We start from the raw sequence: 21,880 nt of genomic DNA on the forward strand, positions 1-21,880 counted from the left end.
TTTATTTATTTATTCGACAGAGATAGAGACAGCCAGCGAGAGAGGGAACACAAACAGGGGGAGTGGGAGAGGAAGAAGCAGGCTTATAGCAGAAGAGCCTGATGTGGGGCTTGATCCCATAACACCAGGATCACGCCCTGAGCTGAAGGCAGACGCTTAACCGCTGTGCCACCCAGGCGCCCCTAATTTTGCATTCTTGTGATACTTTCTTATAAAATATATTAGTAAATATGAATTTATATATTAACTTTGTAGAAAAGAATTTCCTTCATCTTTATCTGTCTTCACAGAGTTTTTAACATTGTGAAGTGAACGTAAGTAGTTATGAATGTATATATGTCTATAATTTTCATATAGAGAATGGGGTATAAAGGAGCAGCATGAACCACCTTAAGGAAAAAAGTTGTGAAAAGATAACTTGAAATTAGAAGGGAATGAGAAGAACTCAAATGGCCTTTAGCAGTGAGGGTATGTTGAACTGTGGGTTCCCACTGTCAGTGGTTCAGGTAGAGTATCAATTGTGGGGATGAGAAGACTAGAAGATCTGTATCTTCATAGGTATATATTTATATGTGTGTGTGTGTATTTAATAAGATATCGCAAACCAGAAACTACTACGTCATGTTATTTATGATACACTTTCAGAATGACCGGTTCTAACTGTTATAAATAACAGATTCTATTCTATTATTAAGGCAATATTTGATTTCCTAATTACTAATATTCCACCAATAAGGCAAGAAGAGCCTTATTTTATTTTTTAAAGATTTATTTATTTATTTATTTGACAGAGATAGAGACAGCCAGTGAGAGAGGGAACATAAGCAGGAGGAGTGGGAGAGGAAGANTAATAAGGCAAGAAGAGCCTTATTTTATTTTTTAAAGATTTATTTATTTATTTATTTATTTGACAGAGATAGAGACAGCCAGTGAGAGAGGGAACATAAGCAGGGGGAGTGGGAGAGGAAGAAGCCGGCTTCCAGCAGAGGAGCCTGATGTGGGGCTCGATCCCAGAAGGCCGGGATCACGCCCTGAGCCAAAGGCAGATGCTTAATGACTGAGCCACCCAGGCGCCCCAAGAAGAGCCTTATTAATAGACATGTTAGTCTGTTGTGATTCCTGGGCCCCCAGTTTCAAGTTTCAGATTTTAGGACCTCTACGCAGTGGTGATTATTTTAATCTACCCTAGTAAAATCAGAGAATAGTGGCATTAAAGCTTTAAGAATGATGTGATGTGATTAGATAGATGGATGAGTGAATTTGTCAGTGAGAGATATACCCTTTATGAATTACACATGTGAACTGCAGTTAGTAGGATGTGCTTTTTAGTAAGGGTATTCTCTAACTATCTTAGGAAGCTCCATCTAAATCACCAAAATAGCATAGCTACACCTAAAAATATTTGTTTCAGTATTATTTGTATGTTTACGTAATAGGACCCACTATTCCAAAAAATAAGCCTAGAATAGTACCTGGCATTTAGTAGGTGCCTAATAACTATTTGTTGAGGCAGCGAATAAATAATGTATTGAAAAAATGAAATAAATGGGAATTGACTCACCCTTACTAGTTTTTTCAGAAACATACTTCATTGTCACAGAAGTGTATCTAGTAAATACTCCCTAAAATGTGTTTGTAAAGTAGAGGGTGCTACTCTTAACAATCTTCAGAATTTTAAAAATTAAAAAAGAAATTGTAAATACATAGCTCAAAGAATTATCATGAAGTAAATATAGCTGTGTAACACCCCTTGGGAAAATATTTTAAAGTCTAACTTGTTCTGCAATAAACAGAAATGATTCTGAATTATAAATTAATGTTGGCTTGACTTCAGAATCTTCTTGGGTGAACAAAAGAATGTAATTTTAAGTTTTAATGGTATAAAATGCCTCTGTGTAATACGAGTCCTAGTACTCATATGGTAACACCCAATAGCAATTTCAGTTTTCAGTTATCAGAGATTTATATCTGTATTTTTGTGAATAATTTAAAAAGTTCTTTGTAGATATTAAAGCAACCATGAATAACAATGTAGTGTTTGTTATTACTATCTATGATGATTGAGGCAATACGGTGAAGCAACACTAAGTGTTATTTGGTTTAGTCTTATTGGTTCTTATATGAAAACAGTAATTTAGCATAATGTAGGACATCCTTGTAGATGAGTTTAAAAAATACTTTGTTGGACCCTGTATAAACCTTTGGCCCTTCTTCCTTATCCCCAAGTAGTAAAAACTAAATAAACATTCCTTATTATTGGCTTTGAAGGAGGTGGGTTATTATTTTTAGATAGCTTGTGTGTGTGTGTAGAATAACTTAAAAAAAAAAGATTTACTTATTTATTTGAGAGAGAGAGAGAGATAGAGAATACAAGTGGGGAAGTGGGGCAGAGGGAGAGGGAGAAAATGACCCCCTACTAAGCCTGCGCAGGGCTCCAACCCAGGTCCTGGGATCATGACCTGAGCCGAAGGCAGCTACTTAACTGACTGAGACACCCTGGGGCCCCTTGAATAACTTTTTGTAAATATGATCTAGAGCTATCTGTGCTGTGCCTTATACACTAATACACACCTGTATATTGTTAACCATTTTATGTAGCTCTTTTGTGCTTTTTCAGATCTGTCTTCAATAAAACAAATAAATAAAGCAGGTGAACAGCATTGAAAAACCTTGAAGTAAGACAGTACTTGTGTTGACTCGTACTTTGGAGACTCCAGTTTAGTTAGGTTGGTTCTCACTGTATAAAGTATTAGCTAAGCGTTTTATAGAAAGTCATAGTTTTGAAAACACATTTGTTTGGCCTATATTTACTGCAATGATAGTGGATGAATCTAATATATGACTGAACTATCTATAAGGGAAAAAAGCAGCTTGAATGTATGCATTTTGCATATCCTCTAATGATAACATGGGACACTAATTGGATCACTAGGATGGATATGGGGGAGAAAAAAGAGTGATTTTGACTCATTTACCATGAACATAAATATGAAAGCCTATGTTTTTCTGTATTTTAATAGATAGTTTCAAGTTAAAATCCTGTATTAAATGTAGGGAAATTTTAAGTTTATGAACTCAAATTCAGCCTAGATCATTTCTTTTCTTTCTCTCTCTCTCTCTTTTTTTTTTTTTGAGAGAAAGAACACGTGTGCACAAGCAAATGGGGGAGGGGCTGGGGAGAGGGAGGGAGAATCTTAAGCAGGCTCCATCCCCAGCATGGAATCAGATGGGGGCTCCATCTCACAACCCTGGGATCATGACCTGAGCGGAAACCAAGTCGGTCGTTTAAACTGACTGAATCACCCAGGTGCTCCCTAGATCATTTTTCTTTCTTCCTTCCTCCCTCCCTCTCTTTCTTTTTTTAAGATTTTATTTTATTTTGACAAAGAGAGAGAGAGTAGAAGCAGGGAGAGGGGCAGGCAGAGGGAGAGGGAGAGGGAGAGGCAGGCTCCCCCAAAGCAAGAAGCCTGATGTGGCTCAATTCCAGGACCCTGTGATCATATCCTGGGCTGAAGGCAGACGCTTAACTGACTGAGCCACCCAGGCGCGCCCCCCCCCCCAGATCATTTCTTAATTGAGCTTATTCTTCAATTAAAAGATATAAAATATACAGCAAAGCATTTCTCACACCTGTCTACCACATGCCCAGTTTTTTCTCTCTCTCCTAAACTTCATTTTGGTATATTCTTACAGTTCATTTATACAAACATAAACAAATATGAAAATATATACTTTTATGGCCCTCCTTTTTTACATATAAACATTTTTTTTATACACAGAAAAACAGTCTTTGGTAACCTCAGTGATTTTTAAGGACAAGGTACCTGAGCATTCAGGATACTTAGGTGGCTCAGTCGGTTAAACATCTGCCTTCGGCTCAGGTCATGATCCCAGGGTCCTGGGATTGATTCCCTCATCGGGCTCCTTGCTCAGCAGGGAGCCTGCTTCTCCCTCTTCCTGCTGTACCCCCTGCTTGTGCTCGCTCTCTGTCTCTCTCTGACGTAATAAATAAAAATCTTTAAAAAAAAAAGATATCTGGGCATTCAAGCAGTTAAAAAAAAGTCTTTTAGGAGAGCACCAGAATGTGGTGGTGAAGGAAAAAAGACTGGAGTGATTAGCTTTATATTCTTCCCTTTTGCATTTTCTAAAGATCCCAGATGTCTACTAGTCATCTGTATCTCATTAGCAAGAGCAGAGAGGCTAGTGCAGCCTCCCCAGCCAATTTAGATGTGTGGCACTGTGACCACATGAAAAAAGTGAACTAGAGGGACAGGAGGACTGGTAAGGAGAGCGCAAGGACCATAACAACAATTTTCAACTGTGTCCCATATGGGAATAAACAAGAATTTAAAGTAAAGCATAGTAGAAGAGTGGGTTGGGAGGATATGCAATTATATATTAATTGTGTCAACTGCTGAAACTCTGAAGTTGACCTCTTTTCATATCATTATGGAACATTCACATGACTGTGTATTTGTTTACAAAGTCTTGATATTCTTATTAAAGGGTTTTTAAACATTAAAAATATCTCAAAAAAGGGGCGCCTGGGTGGCTCAGTCGGTTAAATGTCTTGCCTTCGGCTTAGGTCATGATCTCAGGGTCCTGGAATCCAGCCTGGCATGGGGCTCCCTGCTCAGCAGGGAGTCGGCTTCTCCTCTGCCCCTCCCCCCTTGGTCATGTTTGCTCTTTCTCTCTTTCTCTCAAATAAATAAATAAATATCTCAAAAAAACCACACCAGGTTTAATTGAATTTTCATAGAAATAACTAACTTGATTCTTAACCTTGTACTAGCTTATGTACGTCTTTTCCAGTGGCACATTTTTCCTCCCTTCTCTGAGTGTCAGAAATGCATACCGCTTTGATGTACTTGTTTTCTTTTACAGAATGGCACTAATGCCACATAAGGTCGGGATTTGAATTGAATATAAACAATGTTGGCGGTCATGTTTTACAGCTGTGGAGAGTGGAAAGGACCATTAGCCTAGGATAGACCAAAACACTGTTTGAAAGCATGTTTATGAGAAAAGCCAGATGGCAAATTTTAAATTAAGTAATATCTTGTATATACTCAAGTCCATCAAATAAAACTAAATTAATCCTAAAGAACTTTTAAAATTGCAGACATTCCACTGCCCTTCTCCCAAAAAGATGTCATTTCGAAAAATGGATCCTAGCTGTACAATAGGATTTTACTGTCGAAATGTTCAGGACTTCAAACGAGCTTCTGAAGAAATCACTAAGGTACTTTATTTAAAATATAATATTTGCAAGTGACCTATTTTTTTTTATTAGAGATAGCCTATAAGAGAACAAAAATCTGTAAATTATCCTTTTGTAAAATTTCCCCTTGAATGTTAATGTTATTAGGAATATTGTGAACCAGATAATGAAACTATTTGGGGACTCCTAGCCTTTGAGACTAATGAAACCAACTAGTGACCAGTTGAAAATATCAATTGCTCCACTAGGTGGCACTGTTGAAATAAAAATCCCTTTTGCAAACTAACCATGTGAAAGCAATTAGGTTATATTTTATTTGAAGAGGATTTTAAAAGGGCAATACCTTAGGGGGTAGAAAAAAATTAATGAAGTATTTGATCAAGCCAAATTGTGCATTATTTCTTGTTAGTCCAAGTGCTTCTTTGATTTTTTTTTTAAAAGAGGAATGGTATTTTTGAATTTCTCAGAACTGCTTTATAAAATGAGCTGTGTTGTTACCTTCCAATAAGCTTGTCTAATCTGATCTATTCTACTTATAGGATCTTTGAAATAGGTTTATTTAACTCCCTCTCATTACCTTTAAACTTCTGCATTTTTTGGGTCCTTGAGTACTGCTAAAATATTTATAGAACCTTAAGGTCTGTCTATATTTAGTACTTCAGAAAATAAAAAAGCTTACCTATTTGGGAAGTAAGCATAACTGGATGGCTGTCTTCATTAGTATCAATAATTAAAGGCTATCATTTTATGGTAAGTAAAACTAATACTAGACTCATTTTTTAGAATTTTTAACTTGAGCTCAGGTGTAATAATATTCATTACTGCTTTAATTTCCAGTTAGTTTTCTTCTGGAAAATGGACCCGGTGGGTTGAAATTTGATTTTTTACAATGTAAAAATAGAATGAAAAAGTTAAATAAAAAAGTTTCATATAAGCTAAGTTTAGTTTACTTGACCTGCCGTGTAAAAGAGGAAATTTAACAGGAACATGACAGAAAAATGAATGAGAGGAGAAAATGAGATATGTGAGAACCTTTCCTTATTCTTCATTTCTCATAGTTGTCGTCTTTTCAAAAAATCCTCCTTTTTAACCCAGGGGGCCAAGTGAATTTAACAAAATGTGTCTTTTGCATTTCCCTCCTCTTTTATTACTTGAAGTTAGTGTATACATTTGTTTACTTTTTCTTTGGCAATTCTATCTTTATAAAGTTATCCTGTAAAATACATGCTAAAATACACAAATCCAGATAATATTGTAGTATAGATTGATGTTGACAAACATTTCCCTTTGAAGCCCTGCTTCTGTTTCTACTAGATTGTTTTCTATCTAGGTGAAAATAAGTGTGTTTAAAACAATAAAGTAGTCTATTCCTGGAATAGAAACAAATCAGATTATTACCAAATTGAAAAAACAAAATGAACAAATGAGTTGCATATTGATATTTCCTGATTAAAACTTAGTTTTTGTGGGTTATATATATATATTATATATAATATATATATATAGCCTATATATTTATATATATTATGGTTTTTACATGGGAAAAATACTTAGAAATTATTGCTCATGATGCATCAGAGTAATATGCAATATTAAAACAAAGGGAAACCATATTGAAATATCATTTGGAAGTACTAAGAATTTTGCCAGAGTCAATTAACTTTATTTAATAGTGCTGTATTTAAGTTAATAGCTTTTCATAGCAGTATCAAAAACTCTTTTTGTTGATTAATAACTTGATCATTTACTTTTGCTTGAAAGGTTGTAAGTTAAATAGTTTTCCTTTTCATCTTAAAAACTGAACTTGGCATTTTTATGTTAAACTTACTTTTTTCTCTTTAAAAATTAAAACAATTTAAATTATTTGTTTCAATGCAGGATGTAATTTCAGTTGTCTCATTTTGAAAATAAAGCTATGTAGCCTAGAGTCTCCTGTTTGATTTGTAATGCTGTATGGATGAGTATTCTAATGCCTTATACTATATGACTTTTAAAATGTTAATAAAAATTGTGAAATTAATTCAGTGTTTAGCAGAGCTCAGCTCAGCAAGTATCTGAGTAACTACCATGTTGAAAGCATAAAATGACCAAGCCGTAATCCCTACTTTTGAACAGGTATAAGGCTTCTGCCCTCAAGTAGCATTTATAGGCCAGGAGAGGGAATAAGACAAGTAAACATACATTACATTGAATATGATAAGCACCCATACAGAAATAGAAATAAATTGACACCAGAAGGATGGATGTTGAAATGAGAGCAATGTCACATCCAAGTCAAAGTTCTTTCTTGTGATGGTGATATTTAATTTGGACGTTAAAGTGTAGGCTTAAGTTACTTCAAGCAGAGGAAATAAGAGGAAAGGTATTGGAAAAGGAAAATGTAGATCTTGTGTAGAGAATGGCAAATAGTCCAATTTGTTAGGTGCCAACGGTACATGTAGAGTAGGATTTCTGTCTTCTGACTGCATAAATTAGGATCCTCTGTGGCTTGGGATTCTCCAGTTCTAACAAGCCTCCCAAGTAGTCTTGTACACCAAATTTGACAACCACTGGTGTAAGACTGCAACCCAAGGTGTGATACTCGATGTTTTTAGGTAGCACCAGGATACATATTTTAATCCATATGTATTTATTTATATTCATACTAGAAAAATATAACTGGCATATTAAACATGTGATTTCCTGTTGATTAGTGATTTGTACAAGGCTATTTAAGTTAAAAAGTGTGGAAAGGAAAAGAATCATTAATCGTAACAGAGATGGCATACATAAAAAAAACAGTGAAGGAGGCATATATATGTCCAAGGCTTGGGAAACACTGCTGTAGGAGACAGCAAAGGATGAGGCTAGAAAAGGAGGTTGGATAATATTGTGGAGAGTCTTGAATGCCAGGCTAAAGAGGTTTGTAATTTAGCAATATGTTGATTTTATTAAATTAGTTTTTTAATTTCAAGCATACAGAAATATAAAGAATAACATAATAAATACCCATGTGCTACCATTGAGCATAAGGGGAAAAAAAATACACATATAATTGAAGCATGTTAACCTTCCCCAACCTTATTCTCTTCCCTCCTTCCCAGTGTTAACTGTTACCCTAAGTTAGTATATGATACTCATACTTTATATATAATCCATAAACAACATATATAACTTTGCATGTTATTAAATTTATTGTAAATGATATGTTTATATGAAAATGTATATATCCTGAAATTTGCTTTTTCATTTAAGAGTGACTTAGAAATTAGATCTATATGTATTGGTCTAGCTTATTCATAACTGCTGAATAGTAGTACATTTTGTAATGTACTACTTTTAATTTAAACTGTCCTTTGTTGATGGTCATCTAGCTTGTTTCATTTTTCAATTACAAATAATGTTTTTAAGAATATTCTTGTTCCTATCTCTTCATTTACATATTCTGCGATAACTGGGATTATTACAGTAGATACCTTAGATACACTAGAGTGGAATTGCTGGGTCACAGGGTATGCATATTTTTAGATTTGCTAGATATATGTCAAATGCTCTCCAAAGTTATCATACCAAGCAGTATATGAAAATTTCCAATGATTCACATCCTTATTAACACTCGATATTGTAAGACTTTTATACTTTTAACCAACTTCATGGATATAAATCTCATGGATATAAATATAACTACAAAGTATCTCTTTGTAGTTTGAATTTGTATTTCTCTGATTAATAGTGAAATTGAGCATCTTATCAAAGTTTATTGGTCCTTTGGTTCCCCTTTTGTGAATGTCTTATTTATTTCCTTTCTCTAATTCTCTATAAGGTTGTTTGAGTTGAAGGAAATCAAATCAAATTTATAATTTTGGATACTACCACTTGTTGGCTCTATTGCAAATATATTCTCGCAGGCTGTTATTTTCACTTGCTAATGGTGTCTTTAATTTTAGTCAAATTAATAAATCTTTTTCTTTATGGGTTTTGAATTTTTTATCAACAAAATCTGTAATAACAAAAGTCACAAACACATTTCCTACATTCTCCTACATTTCTACTAAAAGTTTTATGTTTCACATTTAGAACTTGTGTATGTATTAAGATCTGCATCTTTTTTGGGGAAGCATGGATAACTGGTTGTTCTAGCACTATTTATTAAAAAGCCTAACCTCTCTTCATTGATTTGTAATGCCCTCTTCAAAGACTTGGTTGAGGACAGAGCTGTGGGATGGGAGAGGAAGGAACTGTTTTAAGAGTTTGTAAAAGTAGAATCTATAAGACTAAGCAGTTTCTAGGACTTGAGGGCAAGTGAAAGGGAGAGCCCCAAAACAAATCTACTTTACATCTGAGTGTCTAGGAGAAAAAAATTAATAGTTCATTAATATGGCAGTTCAGGTAATCAACAAGATTTGAGTGCTCTCACCCCCTATCACTCTGCCAAAACTTCTCTCGGGGTCACTGATGCCCCCCACATTGCTAAGTCCATTGGTCATATCTTAGTCTTCATCCCACCTATCCTAACATTATTATTTGCCATAGTTGAACACCCACTACACCTTCATACATCTTCTTCATTTGGCTTCTACAACCACTCTCTTGGTTTTTCTCATTCTTCACTAGTTTTTTCTTCCCAATTCTCCTTTGCTCTTCTCCCCAGTCTCTTAATGTTGGAGCACCCGTGGCTTAGTCTTTAGTTCTCATGTCTTTTTTATCTTGGTGATCTCAATTAGTCCTATAGCTTTAAATATCAATTATAAGTCAACTAAAACCAAGATCACGTCTTTAACTCAAACCTCTCTTTCCAATTATAGATGTCCAAATGCCATTCAGCATCCTTTGTATGTCTGATGCACATTTCCAAAATCAAATTCTGATATTCCTTTTCAAGCCTGTTTCTGCTCATAATTTTCCTCATCTAAGGGCAAATTTATCCTTTTATCTGCTAAGGCCAAAAGCTTGGAGTTACCCTTACCTCCTTTCTCTCTTATATCCTATAACCAATTAGATGTTCAATATATATCTAGAATCAGACAATTTTTCATACCTCTACAGATACTGTTGTGGTCAGCAATGGCCTAATTTGTTTTTAAGCCCCCTTCCCCCAAACTTGTTCTTGATTTAGCAGCCTCACTGATCTTTTTAAAACCTAAGTCAAAGGATACCACTCCTTTCTTCAGAAACCCGCACTGACTTTTCTGCTCACTTATAAATAAAAAAGTTCTTACCATATCCTCCAAGGCTTCAGATGATGTGTGTCTCCATGCCCCATTCCCTTACATCAACCCTTCATCTCTTTCTCCACCCTCTTTTACTCTGCTTTAGTCACGTTCGTCTCCTTGTAGATGTCTAGCCTAATTGCAGTGGACTGGAATGCTTTTTCCCTCAGATATCTGCAGGACTGATTCTCTTGTTTCCTTTAAGTCTTGGCTCAGATGTCTCCTCAATGAGGCCTATTCTGACCACCTTATTTAAATGTGCAGTGTTCCCCACCATTCCTTCTTGTAATTTTATTTTAGTTTTTTAGCACTTACTACTTTCTAATACACTATATAATTTACTTATTATATTTATTATTTGTCTTCCCCAGTGGAATATAAATGTCACCAGAGCAGGAATGTTTTGCCTCTTTAGGTCATTTATGTATCCCAAAGCATCTGGAACAGTGCCTGGCCCATAGTAAGTACTTGCTATGTTTGTTGAATGATTGTCTGAAGCTGGGTATGCACTGGTGAACAAGAAAGTTATGACTCCTAGCTTCATGAACATATAGTCTAAGTGGACAAGATGAACATTAAATCCACAATAAGTGGATAACAAAAATTTTAAATTCCATAAAAATATAGCATATGGACAAGAAAAATAGGAAACATATAATTTAATTTAGCGAGTACAAAACATTTTATAAGAGTTATTCATTGCATTTTTCTTAAAGTCAGATGAAAAAAGTCTTACTTGGTCCACAAAATCTGCCCTATTTAAACCTACCACACTAAAATTAGTAAAAATCAGCAAGAGAATAGTGAGGGTCCTCTTAATTACAATGAACTTAATCAATACATTTTCAAGGCTTGCTTTAAGAATGCTTCAAAACCTTGAATTGCAAGCAGATAAGATGAGCGATAGAGTCTGGCGTGATAGAGATAGCAGTATTTTTGGTAGAGTTAGGTGTATCTTTTATTTCATTGAAATGGTCAATCATGGAATCCCTGTGGATAGGGAAGCAAATGGTCTGGGAGAATTGAGAGAGGTGGAAAATTTGGAAGTTGGGTGAATATGATGAAGCAGGTTTACTGGGAGTACATCTAAAACAGTACCTCTTCCATCTTCCACTTCTTTAGACTTCACCATCTCTATGAATAGTTCTGTTTAATCCTTTGATATTTCTATTAACAATCTTCTTCCCTTCCTCTTGTCTCTAAGTAGTTAATTGTGTTGTTAAAATTTTTCATGTCCTTTTTGTTCCTGCATAGTATGTAAGATATGTGATAAAAGTTTCCAGTTGTAATTGTGGGTTTGTTAATTTCTCCTTCAAGTTCTCTTGCTTTTTGTTTTGTATATTTTGAGGCCATGTTACTAGTTATATACAAATTTAGTATTAGTAGGTCTTTCTATTGAATTGACTCTTTTATAATTACATGACCCTCTATCTCTAATAATATTTTTTCCTTAAAGTCTGTTTTTGTGCTTTGTTGTCATATATCTTAATCCTACATATATTTTAAATTCTACAGAGCACTTTGTTTTAAATACTCAGTATTACCCTTTCTGATGCCCTTCATTCTTTCCTGTATTATTCTGTTTCCTTCTGGGATCATTTTGCTTCCCTCTGAAGAACTTTCTTGATGGTTTCCTCTAGTGCTGTTTGCTGGTGATAAATTCTCTCAGTTTTTGTTTGTTTGAATACAACTTTATTTTGTCTTCATTAAAAAATTGAAATAATTGCAACCTTACAGAAAAGTTGTAAATATAGTGCAAATATATAGTGTAATATATATAGTGCAACTTTTTTCCTGAGCCATTTGAGAATAAGTTGCCAACATGATGCCCCATAATTGAAAAACTAAGTGTGCAATTCCTAAAGACATTCTCTTACCTAACCACAATACAACTATCAAAATCAGGAAAGTAGCATTGTACATTGTTACCATGTAACCCTCAGAAACTATTCATGTTTTGCTAATTGTCCCAATAATGCTCTGTGTAACAAAAGGCTCCAGTTCAGAATAATGTGTTGGATTTATATAAACTGAATCCCTTTTAATATAGAATAGTTCCTCATCTTTTCTTGACTTTCACATGACCTTGATATTTTCAAAGATTATAGGAAATTTTTGTTTTTGCTTTTTTTTTTTTTAACAAGATACTTTTGATAATTTTATAGATTATCCCCTCAGTTTGGGTTTGTCTGATGTTTTCTCATGATTTTTCAGGTTATGCATCTTTGTCAGGTATATCATGGAAATGATTCTGTATGTTCTTACTGCATCCTAGCGGTTGGCACATGATTTCAGTTTGTCCCTTTAATGGTGATGTTAACTTTGATCAGTCGATTACAGTGTTATCTGCCCGGTTCCAGTCTGGCTTCCACACACTCAGTAGACCAGAGTGACATCCCTGACCCTGGCATGAATGCCTGTTTTGCTTAGCCTTGTGTAGTGGCTTTAGAAATGAATTGTTTGAGAGGGGAAGGGAAGATGATGAGCTTGCCTTTATTATTGAAGGATATTTTTGCTACACAGAATTCTGTTTTAACAGTTTTTGTTCTGTACCTTAAAGATATTTATTCCATTGTCTTCTGGCTTCTGTCATTTCCTGATGTACATCCCCTAAGATTTTCACATCTCAAGACATACTTTTCTTAGTTGCTCTCACCTGCTTTCTAACAGTTGCTTTATCTATTTTTTCCATTTCTTAATGATTGTTCTTGGTGGTAAGATTAATCTCATCATGGCCCTCTATATAATTATATTTATAAAATACTTGTTTTAATTCTTTAAGTTATAATTGAAAAACCCATTAAAAAATCCTAACATAAAATTAGTTTTATTTCATTGTAATTTTACCACATGAATACTCTGTATAGAAAGGATCATGGCATTACAGTTTTGTCTTAAATCTATCCAAAAAAATTTTACTTAAGTAAATTGTAGAAGTAAAATAAACCAAATGAAAAGAATTTGGTTACTCTGTAAATGGCAACTGCATTATTCTGATTGCTTAGTCTAAAAACTGGGAATCGTCCTGGATTCCTTGCTCTGTCTCACAACCCATGCCCAGTCCATCAGCAAAGTCTATCATCTCTCCTGTAGAATAGATTTAGAATTTGGTGACTTCTTACCATTACCATTATTACCCTGGTACACCATCATATCTTCCTTGGGATTATTGCAGTAGCTTCTTTTTTTTTTTTTTTTAAAGATTTTATTTATTTATGCGACAGAGACAGAGATAGAGACAGCCAGCGAGAGAGGGGAACACAAGCAGGGGGAGTGGGAGAGGAAGAAGCAGGCTCATAACCGAGGAGCCTGATATGGCTCGATCCCATAACGCCAGGATCACGCCCTGAGCTGAAGGCAGACGCTTAACCGCTGTGCCACCCAGGCGCCCCTGCAGTAGCTTCTTAACTGATCTCCCTTGCTCTTATCTATAGGATATCTTCTCAGTATAGCAGCCTGAGTGATTTTATTAAAATGTAACTAACATTACATACTAAAGTAACATGTTACTTCTTAATTCAAAACTACAGTAGCTTTCTAACTCAGAGTAAAAGCCCATTACTCTTCCAGTTATGTATAAGGCCTTCAGTAAGTGGAATCTCCCCCTTTTCTCCCTCCCCTCTGACCTTATTCCCTTCCTCTCTCAATTCCAGCCACACTTAGCCTCCTTGAAAATGTGAGGTATCCTTTTCTTTCAAGGATTCTGCTTGTTATCCTGTGCCTGCAATTCTCTTCCTGCATATATTCTCATGATTCCTTCCGTCACTTTTTTCAGCTGTCACCTTCTTAGGCTTTTCCTGGCCACCCTTTGTGTATTTGTTATTTCCTTCTTTCCTTGTTTTATTTTTCTCCTTAGCATATTCATTTAAGTACACACACACACACTCTCTCTACTATATCATATATAAACACATTACACATATTTAATTTATTTACCACCTTTCTACTCTACTGGAATGTAATTTCAATAAGGGGTATTTGTTGGTTTTGTATATTATTGTTTCCCCAGTGCCTAGCACTGCCTGTCACACTGGAGGAATTCATAAATATTTGTTGAATGAAAGAATGAATTAAAGAGATTTTGTAGGGGCGCCTGGGTGGCACAGCGGTTAAGCGTCTGCCTTTGGCTCAGGGCGTGATCCCGGCGTTACGGGATCGAGCCCCACATCAGGCTCTTCCGCTACGAGCCTGCTTCTTCCTCTCCCATTCCCCCTGCTTGTGTTCCCTCCCTGGCTGGCTGTCTCTATCTCTGTCAAATAAATAAATAAAATCTTAAAAAAAAAATAAAGAGATTTTGTAATAAGTTCGTCTTATAAATTAGCAAAGAGCTCAGTAATTGAATTATAGCAAATCTAGTATGTTTTCACCTATTTCTTCTGTTGTATTCTCTTCTTTTTTAATGGATATATTATTTCTTCTCCTCCCCAATGAAATTAATTATAGTAATTTTAAAATTTCCTTCTGCTTCTTTTGCTGTTTCTGTTTCCTTCTGGATCCTTTTTTGTTTTTGCTTTAATCTTCCAGTTCTCCCTTGGATGCTTTCCCTCAAATAACTGGTGATCTTCTGTGTCTGTTTATACTTAAGAGTGAGGCACTAAAGAGGTGAGTAGAAGTTCTGTGTGTTTGAGCATGGCTTTTTAGCTGGTGATTTTCATATTAAGATGGTCAGGTGATGAGCTTGCCTTTTCATTGGGTGACCTCCAGGTGTTAGTAAGTGGTAGCCTTTTTGCTGGAGTTGTACCATTTTTTTCAGAGAGGAGTTCTGCCATCTCCCTGTGGAATGTATGTTGCTTGCTGTGCTCTAGGACCAAAAAGTGAAGGATGCTGAGGGCCCTCTGGTTTAATATTTTAGAGTCTTGCTTAATTCTTTAGCTTCTGTAGTCATCACTGTGCCTGGTATAATAAAGGCCATATCTTTTCTCAGTTTTTTCAAAGAATAAATCTTTATTTTTCTGTCGGTAGGATGGCTAGTGTGGAGCAAAGAAGGGTGTTGGTTGCGAGGAGGGACCTGGGAATTGTGTCTGTATGTAGGCTTTCAGTGAGTTTCCTTGTTTTGAGTTTTGTGTCTCACCTCTGTTTTTGTGCTTCTGTATACTCTTCCTCTCCAAGTTCTACAGGGCGAACTTGCTCACTTTTCATAAGTATCCTGTCAACACATTTCTTTCCCAATCCCTGAACTTAGATTGTATCTCCTCTGCTCTGCTGTCTTGTAAAAGGCCTGATGTAGATTATTTTTTATCCTATCTCACATCTCCTATTATTCCTTTTTTTCACTTGTTCTCAGCCTAAAGATAATTATAAAATAAAATACTATTTTTCTAATGATAAACTTAACTACCTAATAGTACTGATATTTGAGGCCAGAAAATCTCAAATAAAAATGTGAGTATTAGGAAATTGTTTGATTATGGAATGGATGTCCACGTAGGAAAAATATTTACAGGTAGCCAGTTGTCCTCTAGCTATAGAACAAAATTTATATTACAGCCATTGACTTCTAGATATCTAAGAGATCTTAGCGGTTATTCAATCCAAAGCTAACATTTGTGGAGTCCTTACCATATGTTTGATATTGTGCTACATACTTGATATACATTATCTCATTTAATCTACACAAACCCTCTGAGGTAGGTACTGATATCCCACATGAGGAATCTTGTACTTACAGAGGTTCAGTAACCTTCATAAAGATCACAACTAATTAATGGTAGTGCTGAGATTCAAACCTCAGACAGTTTAACTTTGAGAATATGTGCTCATAAGCACTATTCTCTACAGTCTCCTATTTATTCATCAATCCACATGGTCCAGACAGTTGACTGTCTAGTCTTCATTTCAGGTAATAGTGAGCTAATTATTTTCCTTGGAAGTCTTTTCAATTTTTGGATAGACCGTCATTATTAAAAAAGGATTTCTTATATTGAGTTGGAATCATTCTCTGTGTAACTTTTACTCTTTCATCTCACAAAGCAAGAGAATAAGTTTGCTTCCTCTTTGAGAATAAGCATTCCCATTTTCTCCAATGGTATATAATTTCTCATATCCATTACTATTGTGGTAAATGTCTTTTTGTAAACACCTTAATGTGTCAGATTTACGTTCATGATTATATTTCCCTTCCTACTTCTGTGTTCTCCAACTGAAATCTGAGGGATATTTTTCTTTCATAGGTCTTCTCTACTTCTGGGATTTCATGGTAAGAACTCTGATTTCTTTTAAAATCATCAAGGGACTTATTGTTTAGTTAGGAAGACATGAAATGGATTTTAAAGATAAATGACTGTACAAATGTATTTAGTAAATACTAACATTGTGATAATAATGGCAGCAATAATAGCCAACATATTAGAGGCCAGGTAATCTTCTGAATACTTTACATATATTAACTGATTTAATCTTCACAACAACTTCATGGCGTTGATGCTATCAATACTGACATTTTACAGCCTAAGGAAAATGAGACAGTGTAGTTAAGGAACTTGCCCAGCGTCATTTAGTTTGTAGGTATTAGCCAGGTTTTGAGCAGAGACTAAGTTCCATAGTCCATGTTTGTAATCCTTGTGCTACACCTGACAAATCTGTAGGACTTTGGAGAGAGTTATAAGCACTTCAGAATAAGGTACTTGGCAGTGGAACTTGGGATGGAGCTTTGAGGACTGATTTGAGTTTGTATGATCAGAAAGGAAGTATGAAGGGTGGCTAGGTGATGGGAACATCATGAGCAGAAATATTACAGTAGAATGTTATGGAATGGTTATGGTAAAATGTTATGAGGTAGAAATGTTTAATGTGGCTAACATGGGCCTGGATGATATGGTCTTGTGTACCAACCATTCTTCCTTTTTCCCTCTACCCTTGAGCCACACTAGCCTTCTTTCTGTTCTTTGAACATGCTAAGTGTACTGGCAGCCTAGGCCTTCATACTAGCTGATTTTCCTACCTGGCGTGCTCTTCTCCTAGAACCCTAATGTGTGATTGCTTTTTGTCATTTGGGTCTCAGCTTGGCCTTTTCTGACCACAGAACCTACAGAAGCCTTCCTGTCCTTCCTTACCATATTACCCTTTTTAATTTTTATCATGGTTCTCCTCTCTGAATGGTGTGTAAACACCATTAGTTACCTGTTCGATATCCACCTCTTTTTGTTGTTGTTTTGCTAAGAGAATTCTGCTTTTATTTGGGGGAGCAGTGTACCCAGATATTCATTTTTCTTGGTCTCACTTGTATTTAAGCACATTTTGGCCAGTGAAATATAAGTGGATGTGTGCTGGAAGTATCTGGGAAAAATTTTGCTCTTCTGATAAAATGGTAGATTTAGATGTGGTTCTGTCACTCCCCTTATATTTACCTGCCCCTGCCTTGAATGTGCACTCAACACCTGGGGTTTCAGTAGTACTTTGTGATCATGAGGGGAAAGGCCAAGAGAATTGTAGGAGTTGTTTGACATCAATTCACCAAAGCTAGCTATGTCAGACTTTTTGTTATGTGATAACAATTCCTGGTACCTAAAGCCATTGTTATATTTTATCTTACTTGTTGTCAGTTGGCACAAAAACCATTCCTAATTAATAAAGATGACGTTATCAATGATAGAACCCTGGAGAAGCCTGGAAGGGAGCTAATTTTGGGAGGCAGAAATGATCAGTTTCAGCTGGTATTGCAGCATGCCTCTACTTACTGTAGGAGGCAGTATAGTATAGTGGTTATAACAGAACCAGACTGCTTAAGTTTAAATCTTGTATCTGTGAGTTACTAGCTATGTGAACTTGCACAAGTCACCTAACCCCTCAATATTTTTCAGTTCCCTCAACTGTAAATTATGGGTAAGAACAAAGCCTAACAGAGAAATGGTTGAAACTGAGAGTAGATATTTTTGAGAATATAGAATATATAAAGAAGATAAAGGATCAATAATTGATTAATATCTACATTTTGGGATGTAGGAATAAGTAGAGTCAATGAAGGAGATAGAGAAGAAATAGTTCAGAAAATAGGAGGAGAAACAGGAAAGCAAAATATTACAGAAATCAAGGAAGTGAATATTTTAAGAAAGTAATGCTTAGCAGCGTTGATTGCTGTAAAAATATCAAGAGAACAGGAACTAATAAAAGCCTTTTTTATTTGAAGACCAGAAGAGAGTATTTTCAGTATAGTGAGGGGTAGAAGTTGGGTTGCAGTAATTTGAGTTTGAGCAGAGAGAAGACAGAGAGGAGTATCACATGCACATTTAACTTACTTCAGTTCAACTACATGAACTCTTGCAGTAAAACAGGAATGTATTTTTCCATGTGTACTCTTTATTACATACTCTAAACTAAAATAGACTGTAGTGTATTGGACATTTACACATGTTACGGAACAGGGCTGTACATACAAGACTATGCATAACACCCTTTAAGCAATTTAAAGGCCTTTTGAAGATAATTTTGACTATGATTTTGACTGTATTTGATTTTCACATTATGGGCTGACTTTAGAACCTAACCACGACATAAAATGTAGCTCCACTGTGAATATAGTGGTGAATATAGACCACATAGGTCTAGACGGCTCTGTACTGGGCATAATTTTACATGTGTGGTGGCAGAGGCTAGAGGTAAAGGTTTTGGCCTGGGGAGAAGAGGTCGTTTCCCGGTTCTATTTCTGTTCTTCCTTACACCTACGAGCATTATGAAGGAAGAAATTGCTTAACTTCTGTCCTCCAGCTTTTTCCTTTGTAGATTTTGAAACCTGTCAACGTAGCACATAGGAAAAATGTGATAAATTATTTGACCTCCTGAAAAACGATTTGCCTTTTAGATAATAAAGCCTCTTTAGTGTATCTTTGACTGTGTTAATAAAATACAACAGAGGACTTGCCTATGCTAAAATTATTGTTGAGCAAACCACTGAATTACCTTTTGAAAATCGACTATGAAATAGTAAATTCAGTTATCTTAAATTTTTTGAAAAATGTTTTTCTCCTAATTATCTAAGATATACATGTTAGAAAGTTTGGAAATTAGAATTATAACAAAAAAATCACCACTACGTCTTTCCTCATAGATAACTTAATATTTTGTTTTATATCCTGGTCTTTTGAAAATACATATTTAAAATGATTTTAATATAATTGAGATTAAATTTTATAATAGCTTTATATCCTGTTTTTTCTTTTAACATTATATAATAATTTTTCCAAGTTATTAAATAACTTTTGTTATCTTTTATTTTGTATAGTATCTCAATTGATAATACCCCATCTCATATAGATAACCTAGTTTAAATTTTTTTTTCATGTAGATTTTATTATCCATCATGCAGGGACTTTAAGCTTAGTTTGTAACCTTTTCAGATTGTCTTCTTTCACTTAGTGATACGCACTTAAGGTTCTTCCATGTTTTTTATGGCTTGACAGCTCATTTCTTTTTAGTGCTGAGTAATATTCCATTGTCTGGATGTACCAATTTATTTATCCGTTTACCTACTGAAGGACATCTTTGTTGCTTCCAAGTTTTGGCAATCTTGAATAAAACAAGTTTTTGTGTGGACATAAGTTTCAGTTCATTTGAGTAAACCTTTAATATATTTTTCATTTGATAATCTTTAACATATTTTAAATAAATCAAGAAAAGTTAGAAAAACTAATTCTCAGAGCCTAAATCAATATATATGCATAAGGGAGCCTTACACTACAAGTGAGTTTGCAAAAAGCAGGTACATTTTGTAATTAAAGGACAGAGGGCCCCTTTCTGACATTTTGCCCTGGGTCATAGATTTGAATCATAGTTGATGAGCCACTAATAAACCTAAATGACTTCTTCATTGATCTTGAAAGAAAGGATGAAGAGATGATAATATTAGCTTTTGTGCTGATTTGAAAATGATACAATGCCCATTAGATACTGGACTTTTACAAGTGACATTAAATGAAAATAAAATGACAACAGTTTTTTACTCTATTCCAGCCATTGGCTGGAGGTGAAAGAAGCTTGCTCACATTATTTTTATTTTCTGAACTTTTCCTTCTCTCTTCCCCGCATTTTTTTTTTTTAAGATTTTATTTATTTATTTGACAGAGATAGAGACAGCCAGCGAGAGAGGGAACACAAGCAGGGGGAGTGGGAGAGGAAGAAGCAGGCTCACAGCAGAGGAGCCTGATGTGGGGCTCGATCCCATAACGCCGGGATCACGCTCTGAGCCGAAGGCAGACGCCCAACCGCTGTGCCACCCAGGCGCCCCCCCCGCATTTTTTTATAGAGTGTAAATGAAATGAATTTGAGCAATGTGTACTTTAGGAGAGCAATATGAATTATGGGTTACGATATTCATTACATCTAATTTTTCTAAGTACTTGATTGTTTTTAAATGGTTCATTCCCATTCAATTTAAAAAATGTATTTCATATTAATTGTCTCATTGAGGTATTTTAACATTGTATCTGTATGGTAGGGCTACATATTTATTTTAGCCACACTTCAAGAGAATCTATAAGTACAATATATAAGAACTTTATGATTCTTCAGTTGAATATTGACATTTGGGAGAATTTAGTTTTTACCCCTGAAATTATCCTTTAGAAACAAATTATAATTAATCGATCATGATTATGATGTGTAAATACTGTTGATATTTTTTCAGCATTCTCTGTAATTCACATAAACTTTTCAGAATCCTTATAGGTCCGGGTTATCTATAGAAAAGTTTGTTTCTATCAAAATGTCTTTCAAAAATTTTATTGATTTTTAATGAAAAATTTTTAATTTTTTAATAGAATTTATTTAACAAAAAGATTTAAAGTGGTTTAGAATGGGTTGTTGGATTGTTAACAAATCCCAAATTGACAGAGGTTATAAAAGTTGTTGGTCTCCCCATAAAATTCCAGGTATACTCCTTTTTTGCTTCTGAATTATGTAGCTTTAAAAGGTAATGTGTAAGGTATGGATTATTACTATGTATAAGAACACTATTTTTCATGTTTACCAAATTATTACAGAAATATTCTTTCAAATATGTGACTCTGGAAAGACTAAATTTTTAAAAATAACTATTATTGCTTTCAGTCAATTTAACAATTGCTGAGGTAAAGAGATTGGATATCTTTTGCCACATTTTGTAGATGATAGTCACGTAATTTTGTCCAAGGTCTCAAGGTAAGTTGTAGAATTGAGATTAGAATGGACCTTCTGACTCAGTTTAATGGTTTTTCTTCTGTGTAATGGTACTAGTCTTTCATAATATTTTACTAGAGTTTGTTTTATTGTCTGTTACTACCAAAAGAAGATAAATCTTGATTCTTTAGTAAACCTTTAAATCAGAAGGTGACTAGAAGACTTACTTTGGTGGGGGGGTAGGATGGGAATGATAATGTACTTAAGTTTTGATGGTCTACTCTTAATGGAGAAGCAAGTATTTAGCTATAAGTAAACTCTACAATGCTAATGAACTTTTGTCTTTTAACCAGAACAGTGAAACAGTGGTACTGGATAAATG

General features: G+C 34.9%; 1 protein-coding gene across 3 annotated transcripts in view; it reads left to right on the plus strand.

Annotated features, from left to right (window-relative positions):
* Positions 1–21,880, plus strand: part of ATG4C (autophagy related 4C cysteine peptidase) — an 88,809-nt gene that overhangs the window by 63,887 nt on the left and 3,042 nt on the right. For 2 of the 3 annotated variants that reach the window (XM_011223009.3, XM_034653603.1), the window contains exon 10: positions 5,123–5,242. The exons of the other annotated variant lie outside the window; for it this stretch is intronic. In XM_011223009.3, the coding sequence (XP_011221311.1) occupies positions 5,123–5,242 (120 nt within the window). The remainder of the gene's footprint in view (positions 1–5,122; positions 5,243–21,880) is intronic. 3 annotated transcript variants of the gene reach the window in all.

The sequence above is a fragment of the Ailuropoda melanoleuca genome, chromosome 2 (assembly GCF_002007445.2).
Source record: "Ailuropoda melanoleuca isolate Jingjing chromosome 2, ASM200744v2, whole genome shotgun sequence".
Taxonomy (NCBI): domain Eukaryota; kingdom Metazoa; phylum Chordata; class Mammalia; order Carnivora; family Ursidae; genus Ailuropoda; species Ailuropoda melanoleuca.